The 18,097-nt window shown below is 33.5% G+C and overlaps 3 protein-coding genes across 3 annotated transcripts; 2 read left to right on the forward strand and 1 right to left on the reverse strand.

The window, feature by feature from the left end:
- Positions 1-673: 673 nt before the first annotated feature.
- Positions 674-7,051, forward strand: LOC102594613 (zinc phosphodiesterase ELAC protein 2). Its single transcript, XM_006359403.2, has 12 exons — positions 674-941; positions 1,695-1,784; positions 3,424-3,468; positions 3,571-3,625; positions 3,759-3,802; positions 4,051-4,542; positions 4,639-4,907; positions 5,021-5,168; positions 5,284-5,334; positions 5,577-5,941; positions 6,035-6,554; positions 6,659-7,051. The coding sequence occupies exons 1-12, from the start codon at positions 822-824 to the stop codon at positions 6,944-6,946; spliced, it is 2,487 nt and encodes an 828-aa protein (XP_006359465.1). The 5' UTR covers positions 674-821; the 3' UTR covers positions 6,947-7,051.
- Positions 7,052-7,161: 110 nt separating this feature from the next.
- Positions 7,162-10,936, reverse strand: LOC102594939 (cytochrome c oxidase assembly protein COX19-like). The gene is made up of 4 exons (XM_006359404.2): positions 10,768-10,936; positions 9,254-9,342; positions 8,849-8,946; positions 7,162-7,535 (listed from the first exon to the last, which is right to left on the reverse strand). The coding sequence occupies exons 1-4, from the start codon at positions 10,775-10,777 to the stop codon at positions 7,448-7,450; spliced, it is 285 nt and encodes a 94-aa protein (XP_006359466.1). The 5' UTR covers positions 10,778-10,936; the 3' UTR covers positions 7,162-7,447.
- Positions 10,937-15,807: 4,871 nt separating this feature from the next.
- On the forward strand, positions 15,808-16,464 carry LOC102595271 (dehydration-responsive element-binding protein 3-like). The gene is given in 1 exon segment (NM_001318631.1): positions 15,808-16,464. A coding segment is annotated over 1 exon segment (657 nt).
- The last annotated feature ends 1,633 nt before the right edge of the window (positions 16,465-18,097 follow it).

The raw sequence follows: 18,097 nt of genomic DNA on the forward strand, positions 1-18,097 counted from the left end.
ACAACGATCATAAAGAAAAACTTGAGGGCAGTTTTCAAATTCTTCGTTTCACAACACGCACTTGAATCTATGACGATACAAATATATCTCATCGTGAAAATCGCTATAATTGAAGTTGTACGAATTCGTTTCTCAATCTGAAAGTTTCTATGAATCACCAAGCCCCTCGACTAACATAATCAAAACTCGAAATAACTAAATACTACACCACAGAACCTAAACGATCTCTAAATCCCACAACACTAGATTTTCGTCACAAACTGACCTACCCAATTTTTTTTATCTAGTCTATCTTTGAGGGGATATTTTTGTCAGGGATAAGTCATACCAAAATTATTATTCCACCTAAAAATAAGACGTATATATTCCATTACTAATTATTAATCCTAAAATAAATTATCCTAAATTTTGTAATAAAATAAAAAAATTTAAAAATATTAAAAATTTATGCTAGAATTATTTTTCTTTATCCATCCCCAAACATGTTTTAAGTGAAATACCTAAGACTTTAGACTAACAAGAGGAAACACAAAAGAATTCAAAATCAAAGTATCACTAAAATTAACAGTAAAATAGAAATTACTGAATTACTGAAATTCAACCCCTAAATTAAACAAATACACCAACAAACCAATCCCTAAACTAAAAACTTTATTAGGTAACAATAATAATATATGCCTAAATCAAAATATTGCGTAATTTGAAGGGAGGAAAAAAACTGTTCAAAAAACTAACTTGAACAGTGAAACTGTATCGCCGAAACTAAGAATTCGCCGGTGGAAGAGAGACAGAGGGAATCGTTGCGTAAAATTTTGAGTCGAATGGGGAAGAAGAGGAAAAGAAGGGCTGAGGGTAGTGATAGTAATGACAGGCAGAAGAAAAACCCTCTACCCAAAGAAGACGAGCCCAAAAAAACTAGTAATAACAAGTCATATATACAGGTATGTTCAAAATATGGTGATTTCTGCCAATTTAAACAGGGAACTGAAGTGGGTGTTACTCAAAACAGAATAACAATGTCTATGATATTGTAATTTTGGAGAATAGTTAAATTCAAAGAATAAAGTTTTCTGCTCTGTACTGATAAAAAGAAAGTTTCTGAAAAAGTGTTTTTTTTGGGTAGTTTAACATTTTTAATATGTCTTGTATATACACTATATATGTGTCAAAAGATTTAGCAATTGATAAGAGCATAAAGTTCTGTCCTTTCTATTAGTTTTGCATACTAACGTTTTGAATATTTGCACCCAAGAGTGTGGTCTAGTGGTCGATTAAGTGGTTAAGGTTCAAATCAGACAGAAAAAATACTAGGTGATTCTTCCATCTGTCCTAGACTTGGTGGATAGAGTCACGTACCTGTTGCTGGTGGAGGTGGCAGGTATCTCTTGGAATTAGTGGAGCTACGCAAAAGCATGCTCAGACACCACGTTCATAAAAAGAAAAAGAACACTTTGAATGTTTCTTGTAGTCACTAAATCAGTCAGGATATTCACGGAATTCGTAAGAGTACTAATTTAACTGTTTCATTTTTCACAGACCACAGTAAGGATGTTTGGTGTGGACAAACATCTTGTGTCCTTATAAATATGCATTTAGCATATATGTTCATTAATCATATCAAATTTGTTATTCTAATCGCTTGCTTTTTCACACCTTGAAAAAAATTAACTTTTGATTCTTTGAATTTCACACAGATCCTAGGAAATGGCATGGATACTCAAGATACATCACCCTCTATCCTCCTCTTTTTGGACAAATGGAGGTTTTTATTTAACGCGGGAGAAGTAAGTGTTTTTCAAGTTCCCTTCTGTAAATAACATTAGGGCGGTTGTTTGGTTTGCATACTAGTTATGCAACAATAATATGTGCATGGACTATTATATGGTGAACTATTTTTGATGAATATGAATGCGTTAATCGTTATTCAAAGTTTGAGATAACCAAATCAAGAATCAGCTTAATTGTGCTATTGCTAAAACACACATTCTTATTGTGCATTCTATATCGTTTAAAATAGTGAATAAATTGACCATATAAGGTATGTAGGTAATAGTTATTCGGAGTTTTTTACCAAACGTTATATGAGTAATGCGGAATTTTATATCGGAAACCATCAGTGTGATGTATTAACTATGTATTGCGTAACTATGATTTATTTTTCTTGCACAACAAAATGGGCGAGTCCCAAGTGTGTGTTGCAGGTGTTCTCATATTGTTCTAGTTGATACTATAAGTGTAGCGTAGTTCTAGTGCGATTCTATTTTGTTAGTTTGACAATATCTCCCATATCTATTTGATTGTACTTTGATTATAGTATTTATTTTGCTGTAGATACTGTTCCTTTTTTTTTTCTGAATGTTTTTTCATGCTATCTTTAGTATTTTGTCATGGCTTCTTCACTTATGTTATTTCTTTTCCCGTAGTGTTGTGTTATGTGTTTTCTTGAGCAGAGGGTCTATCGGAAACAACATCTCTACCTCCCAAGGCAGGGGTAAGGTTTGCGTATACACTATACTCCCCAGACCCCACTTGTGGGATTACACTGGGTATGTTGTTGTTGTTGATGATGATGATCGAGTATTATGGCCATTTTTTATTGCTTTTGTGAAGCAGGTAGACTAATTTGACCTAAAAAGATACCTTGTTTGCATTTATATATTGTTTATGTAAAGTCTAAATCCAGCTATATTCTGTCAGAATGAGCATAATGGAGTCGAATGGTATAGAGGATCTATACAGCTGAATGCATCTAGATTCATGTAGAGGCATAGTGGATTATGTGCCCGTTTGGATTAACTTAATTTTTAGGTGCTTTTGACTCTTAAGTAGTTCTTTAGTTTTGGAAGTATTTGGAAAAGTTATAAAGTTCTTTTAAGCACCCACTTTTAGGCCAGAAAAGTTTTAAAATAAGTCAAAGTCAAAAGTAAGGTACCATCTACTTATGACTTTTAACTTTTGACTTATAAGTTACTTTATATAAGCCCATCCAAACAGGCCCTAATTGTTTGATCCACCTATTCTCAATTCTGTTGAATAAATGTTTAGTAGATGACATAGGAGGCATTTTTCTTGTAACAATAAAAAAATGATTTAGCTATTGTCTATGTCTTTATCATTGTTCTAGTAGGTTTCCTCTTCATAATATCGTTCTACAAATTGTTTCCACTTTTGTCATTGTTGCTCTTTCTTAGTTCTCGTTGCCTTTGTCAAAAAGAGGATTGTTGTAGATAAACTGGAAGAACAAAAAAAGTACAATTGGTTGCCTAGTGCGGGTTACCTCTCTTGTGTGGTTTGCAAGCTATTGCATAGGAATGGGGGTTTTATCCTGTGCACACCCAAAGGGTAGCAGTTGTTGGTTTCCCTTGTCATAAAAAAAGTGCACTCGGACTTAGTTCTCAACACCTATTTATGTTTTACTCGCAGGGATTGCAACGCTTCTTGACAGAGCATAAAATTACATTGTCACAGGTATTCAGATATATTATCTTGCTGTTGTAAACCTAATTAGTGTGTAAGTACTTTTTTTCTGTTCTAGGGGAATACACATAAAAATCTCTTTGTTTTTACCAGATTGATCACATATTTCTATCACGTGTCTGCTCAGAAACTGTTGGTGGACTCCCAGGTTGGTTATCAATGAGCACAATATGAAAGTTATCTTATTGAGTGTCTGGATCAAACTAACCCTTGAGAAGACTCTGGCGTATTGATTGCAGTTGATTAAGACCACCAAAGAAGTTCTATTGTTTTACTTGCAGGTCTCTTATTGACTTTGGCTGGGATGGGAAAAGACGGGATGTCTGTGAGTGTCGCATTAACTTATTTTACTTACTATATATTCATCACAAATTTCATCGCTTTTCTTATTTGTATTTTTACTTTTTATATTTATTCTTTTGTTTTATACAATATTAGCTTGAGATGAATTTAAATGGAGATAAATGGTCAGTGAGAATTTGTATAGTCGATCCCAGCTTGTTTGGGATTGAGGTGTTGTTGTTTACAAATGGAATTTGAAAATTTGATACAGCTTACACCATTTGCTTGCAGGTAAATGTTTCGGGTCCTCCGGATCTTTATCTATTGGTTAAAGCAATGGAATCATTCATCCCAAATTCTGCCATGGGTTATATAGATAGTGTTCTCCGTAATGGATCAGATGAAGTTGCTAGTGCTTCTTCAAGGAAGTTTGATCGTCTTTTTGCTCCCATTACTGATGGAGTTGTCAAACTATCGGTTGTTCTCTTGCCACCACGTTGCTTGAAAGTGTGTGGCTCAATGAAGGAAGGATCCTCTGAGCCAAATACTCCACTAGTTAGTGGTAGTCATTTAGCTGAAGACCTTCAAGCACAATGGATGAATCTCACAGCTGAAGTGGCATTAAATCCTGGTGAGCTCTCGGTGATTTATATTTGTGAGTTGCCGGAGATCAAAGGGAAGTTCTATCCAGATAAGGCTGCTGCTCTCGGAGTGGAACCTGGGCCAAAATATGGTCAATTGCAAAGAGGGAATTCAGTGGTGTCAGATCACCAAAATATCATTGTAAGTTAGGAAGATTCTTTCCAAAGTTTATCTCGGACTTCATAGTCTATCTCATTAAGTTCTCGGTGCTTTGCTTGCATTTTTTTCGCTGCGCAGGTTCACCCTTGTGATGTTATGGAGCCTTCCACTCACGGTCCTATTGTGCTCCTTGTTGACTGTCCAACACTATCTCATCTGCAAGAGTTGTCATCTTTGCAGTCTCTTATTCCATATTACTCGAATACATCAGAACAACCTGTTGAAATGTGCAAAAAAGTAAATTGTTTGATACACCTTAGCCCTGCGTCAGTAACAAGTACAACTGCGTATGAGCAATGGATGACCAGATTTGGTGATGCCCAGCACATAATGGCACGACATGAACCGTAATTACCTTATAATTTTCCCTTTTTTTCAACTGCATGTCTAGCTTTCTCCTCTAATTTATGTTTCCTGTTTATATAGTTGTATGTTTATTATTCTTGTGGGCCATCTGCAGGAAGAATATTGAGATTCCAATTCTGAAATCCAGTTCAAGAGTTGCTGCAAGACTTAACTACTTGTGTCCTCAATTATTTCCTTTTCCTGGTTTTTGGTCTCTTCGGCAATTGAAGAGCTTACGATCAGTCTCAAAGTTCCCGAGGGAGGTATACCTTTACTAAAATTCTGTTTAGATGAGCAATATATTTTACTGCTGATAATTACTTGGACCTTGGGTATGTTTGCCTAATTGAGCAGCTATTTTAATTTTGTACTTTTCAGTTGTCACTTCCAACTTCATGTCGGATCACTTATGCAGAGAACCTCCTCAAGGTGAGGGAATCGATATAGTTTGGTTGAAATGGTTCTAACCTGAATTAGAAAGTTGCTACTTCTTATAAGTAAAATATATTGTTCTTGCCTATAGAAAGGACTAAGAAAGTATGTACTAACTTGATTTGCTTAGGAATGTACATACACATATATTTTCCATAAAATCCATTGCCGCCTATCTTATGCTAATTATTTACTTTGATGCTTGCTTTATTTAAAATGAACATTGTTTTCTGGAACAGTTCCATCTTCTTCCATACAAAGATCTTGGATTAGACAATTCTAATGTTCCTGCTACTATTTCTCGGACAGAAATCTTAAATGAGTTAACTTCAAATATTCCAGAAATCATAAGTGTTTCTAAACATATTAGCCAACTCTGGCATGGGAACAATGGATCAATTGAAGAGCCACAGTTGCATGAAACTCCAATACCGAGCTGTTTGGAAGGTATAACAAGAGAGGATATGGAGATTGTTCTTCTCGGAACTGGTTCATCGCAGCCCTCAAAATACCGAAATGTTAGTTCTATATTTATTAATCTTTTCTTAAAGGGAAGTATTTTGTTAGATTGTGGTGAAGGAACACTGGGACAACTAAAAAGAAGGTAAAGTGGCAGTTCATTAACATAAGCCTGTCATATCCATATTTTTTTTTGCCTACACTTAATGTGTGATACACTTTGCTCTTTTCATAACAGATTTGGTGTTGATGGTGCTGATGAAGCGGTGAAGGGTTTAAAATGTATTTGGATTTCTCATATTCATGCAGATCATCATGCGGGACTTGCAAGAATTCTTGCTCTGAGACATGATTTGCTCAGTGGAACTCCCCACGAACCTTTAATAGTTGTAGGTCCTCAGCAACTTGAGATATTTCTTGATAGGTACCAAATGCTCGAGGAACTAGATATGCAGTTCCTTGATTGTAGGGATACCACAGAATCTTCATGGGAGGCTTTTGAGTCAAATGACCATAATGATGCTAATGGGAGTGCAAGCAGGCTAAAGAACATGCTCAGAGAAGCAGGATTGATGGCTTTGAATAGTGTTCCTGTTATTCATTGTCCACAAGCTTATGGAATCGTCCTGAAGTTTGCTGATAGGACTAATGTTATTGGGAAGAAGATACCAGGTTGGAAGATTGTTTACTCTGGTGACACAAGGCCTTGTCCAGAATTGGTTAAAGCCTCTCATGGGGCAACACTCCTCATACATGAGGCATGCTACTAAATATGTTTAAAATATTTTCCAGTGAATGTTCTATCCCAATTCATTTTTATTTATTTTATATTTTGTCTAAATTGCGAGCCATTTTCGTGTAGGCTACTTTTGAAGATGGCATGTTGGAAGAGGCTATAGCAAAAAATCACAGCACAATGGGGGAAGCTGTTGAGGCAGGGGACGCTGCTGGAGCATACCGCGTCATCCTCACTCACTTCAGCCAAAGATACCCTAAAATTCCAGTATTTGATGAAACATACATGCACAAAGCATGCATTGCTTTTGATCTGATGAGTGTTAACTTGGCTGATCTGCCCATGCTTCCTAGTGTTGTTCCATATCTTAAACTCTTATTTCCTGATGAAATGTCTATCAATGAAGCTGATTGAATAGCACTATTTACGACAACCCTTGTTAAAAGCATTTATATACAAGAGCGCCTTCACAGACTATTATTGGTTATGGACTTGCGGTATTGAAATTTTGTTTATCTATGAGGCTTGTGTTTAATTCTTTTGGTTTTTAGAGTGCAAGAATTCATGCAAAAAGTATATGGGAATTGAACTCATGACCACAAATTTTCAACCTTTTAAGTTCAACCATGTTGTTTAAAAATGAAACTTAACGTTCTTATTCAAATGAAAAGCACTGCTTTTAATTTATCCTTCTCTCTTTCTACATACATTTTTGCTCTCAAGGTAAACAAAATTCACAAGAAAGGGAAAAAGAAGGTTAACAAAAGTTTATGAAGAAACGACTGGGGATTTGGGAGTAGAAAAACATACATCTAGAAAATAATGAAGCTTGTATGTTTAACTTTCTACCCAGGCATCTCAAAAGGATCCCAGAGAATAACAAAATTTATCGATCTTCTTCATTCTTTCATTTTTCTATTGTTCCATTTCCTCTGAAGAAGTTTCTGCATCATAGTTCTTGCCAAAGCCAAGTTCTGACATGTCTTGCTTTGCCATCAAGTTCCTGCAAAACACTCATAACATAAAACATTTTCTTACAGCCTAAATTCCTACAGAGGATCATAAGTTGCTGTAGACCTACAGGAAAGGGGCGGTTTTTTTCACAAGCAGGTGATAAATTAATACAAGGAGATATGAAAGACAAATCTGATGAAACTATTTCGCCAGGAGGCATCACTTTGCATTTACTTGCTATAAACACCAATATACTGTAGGAATTGAAGTTATCTTTAGACAAGTGTGTGAAATTCTCCTCAGTTCTATTTCTATTTCAAGTAAAAGACGGAAGCTCTGTTGAGATAAAATTTGCCAAAGAAACATAGTATACAGGAAAAAGGCAAAATGAAAAAGACGGAGGAAGTTTCTTCTCCTAATTTCATAAATGCAGGAATTTGACGTTAGCCTTTTATGAGAACTCTTTTCATTTTGTTTGGGTCCTAAACAGAGGTGCAATCAAGCAAAAAAGAGAATCTCTTTCTTGAATGCTTTTCTTCCAGTTCCTGTCCTAGATAGTTTCTTGGTTTGGTTCTGTATATAACTAATTGCTCTAGACCAAAAGAACCATACTTTATGTTTCTGTATCCCCCTGAAGAGAGTGTCAGACCCTTTGTTTCTACTTTCTGCATTCTTTCCAAATGCCATGATATTTATGACTTTTTTAGGAATAATTTGTGCTGTTATTCATTAAAGACCATCCAGAATATACCAAAAACTTGGCAAAAGTGCTAGTTTATTGCATTTGTTCATCCACTTTGGTACACATGCTTTCTTGAGATATTTGACGGAAAGCATGCAGAAAACCAGAATAAGTTATGAGTTTGAACTAATAGGTAATATTTGATAGAAACAAGTGTCCTGATTTCAAATAATCTGCCATCCTACTCCACAAGGGACATCATTCTTTAATTTTTGGATAAAGACGGGCATAATAACACTAATCAATTAAAGAGATGAAATCAACACCGGTAATTGGTCATACTCAACAACATTAGGTAACTTTCAACTCTTGTGCCCACAGAAGAAGAAAAAAAAGAAATATAGAAGCTTATAGACATAAAAATTAAAATTTGAACATATTGAAAATGTAATGGCCTTAAATTAAAAATTATGTGTAAGCATGATAAGAATTAAGAGGCAAGCCTTGTGCAGAACTCTCAATCTTGGCAGTAGTATGAACTCATGAACAAAGTATGTGGTTCAATATTGTAATGGCAAGAAAGTACTTTGTTGACTATCAGAAGCTGTACACAAGAATATACTTCGCATACTAAAAACTAAACAATGCAAGTGTTTTCTAAATCATGTCAATGGACTTACTTCTCCATACGGCACACCAGGTACTTTTTAGAGAGGTGTCTACAGTTGTCAGATTTATGCCCAGAGGATTTAAGACAATTGAGGTACTCTTTCTTCTCCTAAAACAAATCAAATAGTATAGTAAGTAACAAGAAGGAATGAACCTAGCAAAAGATAAGATATGCTCTATCAACAAGCTTCTATTATACTTTTATCCAATGTTGCTCGGACTCTTCAAAAATGTCAACGGGTGCGTGTTGGATTCGTCAAAAGTATTGTATTTTTGGTGAATCCGACACAGGTGCGGCATCAAAATTCAAAAGTGAAGAGACCGCACAACTAAGCGTTTTATCTTATAAGAACGGAAGGGAAAACAGAAGGCAATAACAAAACCAATAAATAATGAGATCTTTGAAAATATTATACCAGGTCACATAAATGCATATGGTCCAAAGGAAAAACTCCTTTTTCAGGTGGCACTGGTCTCAGTCCTCTATTTCCACCAAATGCTCCCCCTTCATACAATAGAAGACAAACATTGTATATCACGAGTGACAAGATATAGGTAACCCGGAAAAGCGAAGAGAGAGAGGGGGGATCACAAAGTACAAACATCCCTCACCTAGGCACTTACATCAAATCAAACACCAAGTGAGGAAACAATTATCTACACTCAAGGTCATAAAAGTACAAATAACAACACATGATACTGAATGCTGATACTCATGAACTCAAGCCACTAATTGCCAAGTTTCAAGCTCTACTCTAATGGCATTGGAGATACACGCCAATTAAACTTTGTGGGTAAACAAAGTTTGACAATCGTCTAACAGATGATCAATCATTTGCCTAAATATTCTAATTACCTTGTTTGAATTGTTTCATAAGGTCAAAGTTTTACAATGTAAATAAAAAAGTTAAGACAATAGGTCCCATGCCACCCATGTACAATCCTTCCATTAAAAATCTAGTAAACACGAAAATGTATCGTCAACTTACTCCGGATTAATAGATTAGTTATATAATACAAGCTTATCCAGCACATTTGCTCTATGATTTATCCATGAAGGCAACAGAAAGAACCCAAGAAGAATGCAAAGGCAGAACAATGTTGTGTGTTTTCAGTGGAGAAAAATGTTTTGACTTGACATTTTCTAGGATCATTTTAGTGTTGGTAGGGTAAAGTAGGCGATATATGGTAATTGGAGGATAGAGTGAGAGTATAGTGTTTTAGTACTTAATACTTGTGACCATTAGAAGTTGATGATTGCTAATGCAACTGATGGAAATCATCCTCACCAAATTGTACAATATTTTACTTGGAACCAAAATTTCATGATTTAAGTAAAGCCAACACTGAAAAAACTTTCAACACATCAAAAACACCCTAAATCATATTAAATTATCTAATCTCATTGACATTGAATTCGATAAGTAACTCATCTCTAGGACGAAAATGAAGAGAAACCCATCTAACAAACACAATAACAGTTACTCTGATTTATTTTAACCATATCAATGTATACATTCATTCATCTTTCTCCCTATCTATGAGAAGTAGTTTGACATCCACCTACCCCTACTAGCCAGCAAACCAATGATAGAAGATCAATTATGATCATTACCTATTCAACCTATTATGCTTCAATCTCAAATTAGTTGCAATGGCTATACAAATCCTCTATAGTCATTTCTCAAATAATTTACTCCAGTCGAGGTATTTCACAAACAACTTCTCTACTTGCTCTCAGAAGGTAGAGGTAACGTATGCATACATTCTACGCTTCCCTGAGTATATTATCATTGTTTGTTATTAATCCCAAAATAGTTCGGATCAGCTACATAAATCAACTGTATCTTATTGTTCATATATATATATATATATGCGTTGCAAATTGAGAGCGCAAACCCTAAAAAGGGGGAGAGAAGAGTAAATTCACCTGCACTCATTGTCGGAGACGTTGATCGTCGTAACCTTCCTTTTGCAGTTGACAAGCTTCGTGTCGCCGGAAGTCTGATAATGGACCGAACAAAGAAGATTCACCGGCGGGACTTCAGTTGGAAAGCCCAACCCATTAAAGAAAGAGATGGGCTGGACCAAGATACTAGATATTAGGCCTCTTTCCTTTAAAAACAGGTATCAAGTACATAAATTTCATACATTTGAGGGCTAATTACATTCTATCTCGAAAGTTTTTTTAATTACAAAATTTTTAATTTTTTCATTTCTCTCAAATACAATTCTTTTTTGTTCGATATATTGCAAATGATACATTATTTAGTGTGAGAAATGTATCTGAGAGGGGATAATAATGTATCTGAGAGGGAATACGAGAAGGGATATAAATGTATCAGAGAGAGAATTTTTGTAATTTTTTTAAATAGTAGAGAATTTTAGAGATTATGATATCTTAAGTTGTGTATTTAGGTAATTTTTCCTTAAAAGAAAAACTACCTAGTTAGACAAACAGTCCTATCACATTCACTAATTCTCTCTATACTTTGAAATAATTATATATTGCCTCAGTAATTAATAATTTCATATCAGATATGCTTAACTACACATATTTTTTTTCTATCAGTTACATTCTGAAATACAAATATATGAGAAGAGTAGGGGCATCAATTGGACGGGTTGGGCATGACCCACCAATTTGACCAGCTTAATCTCAATAATTTAACATGTTGTTATTTAACTTTTATAACCTCAGTTTGAATTTCAACTCAAGAAAGTTAAAAAAAAGAAGATTACAAATGGATAGATAAATCCTAAAAGATATAAAATACATAGCAATTCATACCTTCAATATAGGAACATACATTACATCAATGCAAATAAAGAGTCTTAAAACAAGTTAAAATTAGATATTAAATAGAGCTCAATTGAGGATTCTCTTAAAATGGGTTAACACTTGGACGAGTTGAAATTCAAATTATCTTGAGCCCAACCCTTAAAATTATAGGCGGGTTGGGTGAGTCACCTATATTTGAGCTCACTTTTTACACCCCTAGAGAAGAGAAGCAAGCAAGATAAGAGGAAGGCAAACGAGATAGTTAGTGTATCACATATACATGTGAATCATTGTAGATACATATATCTGAGATACCAAATACCTTCTGAAGTATAAATACATAGAAAGAGAGGCGAACGAGATACAAGATAGTGTATCACATATACATGTGAATCATACTAGATACATTTGTTTGAGATACCAAATACCTTCTAAAGTATACATACATTAAAAGAGATGCGAGCGAGAAAGGAGAAAGACAAACAAGATAGTTAGTGTATCACATATACATGTGAATCATACTAGATACATATATCTGAGATACCAAATACCTTCTGAAGTACATATACATAGAAAAAGAGGCAAGTGAGATAGGTGGAAGACAAACAAGATAGTTATGTATCACATATACATGTGAATCATACTAGATACATAGATCTGAGATACCAAATACCTTCGGAAGTACTGATACATAGAAAAGAAAGGCGAACGAGAGTCTCAATATGTCTTACATACATGCGAATCCGCTTAAATATAGTGTATATGAATACAATTTTTTTGTTGCCTCGAGTTAGATTCAGTTTTAAAAAAATACAACTTTTACAAAACACTACTATCAGTCAACAATAATTTCTCGATATGTATGCGTCTGTCAAAAGGTGGAGGCTACAATTTCTTAGAAAGAGGTCAATAGTTGACATTAAATATTTTGCAATCATAGTCAACATTTAAATTCTCTGTGTGACATATAAAAAAGATTTATTTTTCAAGTTGAATACTTGATATTTTATAAGAATTGCATAACTGAAGTTGTTTGAATATTACTTTTGAAAAAATTATTCGATAACAATATTTCAGTATGATATGCCTTGCAATGATAATACATCAGATGAATAGGCTCACCATTCATCGATCTGTGGTTGTATTATTTATCTTTAGTTTATGTGTATCTCATCCCAAACACACTATAATATTTTTAAATACTTAAAAACTAATTAACATGAGACTATCCTTGCTTAATTCCCCACATAAAAGTACAATAACACTTGGTTACACACTACCCTTCTTATCCTCGACATCCAAACTTTCATATCTAGTATCATATCCTCATTAGGCTGAAGCATGTCATGTCTATTCACCTTCTCCAAGTTCTTCTTTGGCCACCTTTTCCTCTTCTAAAACCTGTTATAGCTAACCTCTCACATCTCCTTAATTATTGGTACATTCGTGCATCTCCTCTTCAATGCTCAAATCATCTCAATCTCACTTTCCTCATCTTGTCCGCCACAGAAACCGCTCCACCTTATCATGTATAACCTCATTCCTAATTATCTCCAATTATGTCAATACATCCATTTGAATATTCTCATTTCTTATACTTTCATTTTCTAAACGTGTTCGTTTGACTGATCAACACTTTATCCCATACAACAAAATAGGTCTAACCATCACTTCGTAAAACTTATATTTAAGTCTAATTGGTAACACATTCTTATCATATATTATCTTATGTGCAAGCCTTCATTTCACCTATCTATTTCAATACCATGTGTGACATCATTAATCTCCTTATTTTCTCAAATTTATAAACTCAAAATATTTGAAAATTCCTCAATTGAATATCACTTATGTATCAATCTTTAATTCCACCTATGTTCACACGTTACATCACTAGTATAACGGACATCACTAATATAGGAGCACTTAGCAATCTCTAATCGAAAATACGTGGATGATTATGATGTGGAGCTGAAAAAAACCCACAGTACACGTATGTGTTCAGAAATAGAACACCTTTTCAATTAGCTAAATCTACCATTATTTGTTAGTAATTTAAATTAGAAATATTATTGTACTCATTATTGAAATACAATGATACTTGATAAATTTTATTTTTTTGCAGCGTGATGTCTGACTTAATGTCACAATTTAGCTTATGAATAAATAGTATAAGTTTGAGACGTGTCATTTTAAAGCTTTAATTTCAATTCCATAAATTAATTTTCACTTTATGTTGTTTTCAAGCAACGTAAGCTCATTTAATAGACTTTGTTTTTTGCTATTTTTAAAAAATTTATTCACATAAGTGTCCAATTACACCCCCGATGTATTTATATAGTGACTTTGTTAGTGAAGTGGCGATGTGATTTTATTTATTATATATCTATACGTGTTGTGTGGTTGGGTAGAAAAAAATTATTACATGATTGATACTTACTGTGTGAGGCTATTTTATGTGAGACAATAGTTTCTTGATTGAAACACTTATTCGACCAGAGATAGTGAATTTGATTTTTTTTTGTTCTTTTTTTTATTTAGAGTCGATTTGAATTGGCTCTTGGTTTTTGATTTATAAACCAAAGTCATAAGATAGAAATTCTAATTTAGAACTTTTGACTTATTTTGATTATTTTAACTTAAAATTGGTTGTTTGGTAGAGTGTATTGACAAAAATAATGCATGCATTAATTTTATGTATTAGTCAATGGTGGAACCAGAATTTCGACTAAAGAGTATCAAAATATAAAGAAGTAAAATTGCGTAGAAGCCAAGAAGTGTCAATATGTGATATATATACACATCAAAAATATTTTTATCTGACTACACAATGTAATTTTCTGACGAAGAGGTATTGCATGTGACTCCACCACTGCTATTAATAATACCTTGTTTGATATATTTTTTATGCTAGCATTAGTTATATAATCTATTGTATATTAAGGTGTGTATCATTTATATCATAGATTTCTAAATATTAGTAATGCAAGATTAAGATCCAACTAGTCCTCAAAATCCTTTTTACATCTTTTAGATCATAATTATAAGAGTATCTTTGTAAATAGATATTTTTATGCAATGTATATAATTTTTAATATACCAAACTAAACAATGTTCGTTCCTTCTATCACTCCCTCCCTCCCTTTGAAGTGGTGTAACTAGGAATTTGATAAAGGTATGCAAATTTTCTTCACAATTATTATAGAAATGCACTTAAATATACACTTATAATAGTTATTTCCTTCGTCCTAATTTATTTGATGTACCTTTAAAAAGAGGAAAAACTTTTGAAATTTTTAATCTAAAATAAGTCATAAGTATTTATATTGATATATAAATAATTTCATCAAGGATAAAATAAATTATTTTAAAATTAATTATTACTAAATATAAAAATTCATTATTTTTCGAAACTAAATTTAAAAAAAATCATATAAATTGAAACATAATACCCCCTTCATTTTAAAATAAAATGATTTAGTTTGACTTGACACGAAACTTAAGAAAATAAAGAAAACTTTTCAATTTTGTAATCCTAAATTAAAATTAAGTCAAATATATCAAAATGTGTTTTAACTTTGTGACCTTAAACATGCCATATGAAAGGTTGAAATTAAAGTATTACCGAAAAAGGAAAGTCATTCTTTTCTTTTTGAAACGAAAAGAATAATACTTCCTCTGTTTTAATTTACGTGATTTACTTTCTTTTTTAGTCGGTCCCAAAAATAAAGACACATTTCTATATTAAATAACAATTTCACTATAAAATATCTATTTTACCCTTAATAAAATGATTTACAGCCACACAAATTTCTATCATTCATTTTGTACCACAAATTTTAAAAGTTTTCCTTTCTTTTTAAACTTTATGTCGAATCAAACTACCTCACATAAAATGAATAAGAGACAATAATATTTACTAACTTTTATACATTACATAATTTTTGACGAAGCATATGCGCCGAACCACCTTTCACCTACGGTTGCTACGCGCATGTCTCTGTTTTGACAGCTACTTCATCCTTTATGTTTCTCTTTTATTCTCGTTAGTATGATAATTCGAATTACACTAATTTTTTCTCTCACTCCTCTTCTCTTCATATATATGTCCCTACTTTTTTGGCATTCGATACATACTTCTCTAACCATCTGTGCAATGCAGTAACTGTCCATTTGAATCACCGTTAATTAATGGCGGAACTTGTACAATCATCTCCCATTTCCGTGTCAAAAACAGAGGAACCAGAAGAGAAAGAGAAAGAGAAACGAATGGAAAAACGAAGAAGAGATGAATCTTACCCAGTATACAGAGGAGTTCGAATGCGAAGTTGGGGAAAATGGGTTTCTGAAATTCGACAACCGCGTAAGAAATCACGGATTTGGCTAGGTACTTATCCAACCCCTGAAATGGCTGCAAGAGCACATGACGTTGCTGCGCTTAGTATTAAAGGGAATTCAGCAATTCTCAATTTTCCTCAACTCGTTGAATCGTTGCCTCGTCCAGCTTCAATTTCACCTAGAGATGTTCAAGCTGCTGCTGCTAAAGCAGCTGCTATGGATGAACTAAATTCCTCTGTTTCTTCTTCTTCGACATTGAGTGAGTCGATGGAGGAGACGATGACAGTAGCAGCAGCATCTGAAGATCAGTTAGGTCAGATTATTGAATTACCGAATTTGGAAGGAATTTTTGAGTCGGAAAAGATGAAGTTGAGTGACTCCGGTGAAGGATGGGTTTACCCGCCGCCGTGGGGGGAATTTGAGGACGAATTTTGTGGGTATTTCTTTGAGCATACCGCCATTGGAGAGAGTTTAATTCCTAGCAAATTCGAGACGATGAAATGGGCTTGATTATTGTAATCAAACACAATTGTGTGACCCTTTTAGATTGATATGCTCTGTTCATATTCACAATTCTTCTTCTTTCATGTTTGTAAGTAAATAAAAAAACATTTTAATTATCACAAGCATATTCTCCTATCTAGGATCACGTACTCTATGTATGGCTAATCACCTCTTTCACATACTTTTTCAACCTATCCTTGCATCCATCGTAGCAAACCTTTCGCACCTTCCGACTAGCATTAATTTGTAGCCCTACAAGTAGTGGCGGAGCTAGAAGTCTGGGTTGAATTTGATCGAATTCAGTAACTTTTGCTCAAATAATGTATTTGTATAAATAAATTTATTAATGTGTACGAATATTAAGTTTAGAACTCAATTATAAACATTTGAAATTATCCTTTTATAAAAATTGAAACATATAAAGTTAAAATTCTGATTTCGCCTCAATCCTTTATGGATTCACTTTTAACATTTCCAAAATTTTTTTAATACTTGTTATTGTTATCAAACAGAGCTCTAGCAACATGAATTGATGGGATTAAATATAGCAATACAATTCATATAATCGACTCTAACTTATTTAGAATTGTGATGTATAGTCATGTTGTTGTTGTGGTTGGCATTGTGCTAAAATGTTTGTCCTAGCAAAAATTTTGCATTGCCTTTGAATGGACAACTTAATAGTAATTTATGCAACAGAATGGAAGGCCAGCCTCAGCATATGCTGTCTTCTAATGTCCAAATTAGTTACTATAATCTTGATTTAGCAACATGTTCCTTGCGTGCTATTTATGTAGTAAGAGTGGTTTGACAGCTCGTTAGAATTATGCAGGTATTAGTTATTCTATCTTCTACCCCATATAAAATAATACATAAATTTCGTCATAACTCAAATCAGTTAAGAATGATGTTTACATTTGATAGTTGGTTTAAATTTGGCTAGTCAAATTTCTGTTCTAAGAGAATCTATGATTCTTTCTTTCTATAAATATATACTCTCTCTGTCCCAATTTATATGATTCACTTTCTTTTTTAATCAGTGCCAAAAAGAATGACACATTTCTATATAAAGTAACAATCTAACTATAAAATATTTATTTTACCCTTAATGAAATGATTTACAGCCACACAAATTTTTATCATTCATTTTGGACCACAAGTTTTAAAAGTCTTCCTTTCTTTCTTAAACTCCGTGCCGAGTCAAAGTACCTCATATAAAATGGGACGGAGGGAGTAACTAAGAATAGAAGAGAAACGGGTAGGGGCTCTATATACAAGGATCAAATTGCATAGGCCTCTTACCATGTCATTTTCACAACTTCAATTTAATGCTTGCCAGTGTTGACTAGTATTCACTATCGTGTTTACTTCTCAACAACTTATTTTTTGAATTGAGTTTTCATCGTTTTGCTTCATTGATTGACTCGAATCCATAACATGTAAACAATATTTACCATCTGAAGAACTCTCAACAACTATGATGATTAGTTTTATCATAAAAAAAAAAGTAATTACTCGTCTCCTAGCTAGTTATTCTCGCCCCCAGAAAAATAAAAAATAAAATTCGAGTGATTTTGACATCACATTATCATATTAAGCAGCACATAGTAAATATCCAAATAAGTCCATGAGGTGATGA

The sequence above is a fragment of the Solanum tuberosum genome, unplaced genomic scaffold (assembly GCF_000226075.1).
Source record: "Solanum tuberosum cultivar DM 1-3 516 R44 unplaced genomic scaffold, SolTub_3.0 scf00297, whole genome shotgun sequence".
Classification (NCBI taxonomy): Eukaryota; Viridiplantae; Streptophyta; class Magnoliopsida; order Solanales; family Solanaceae; genus Solanum; species Solanum tuberosum.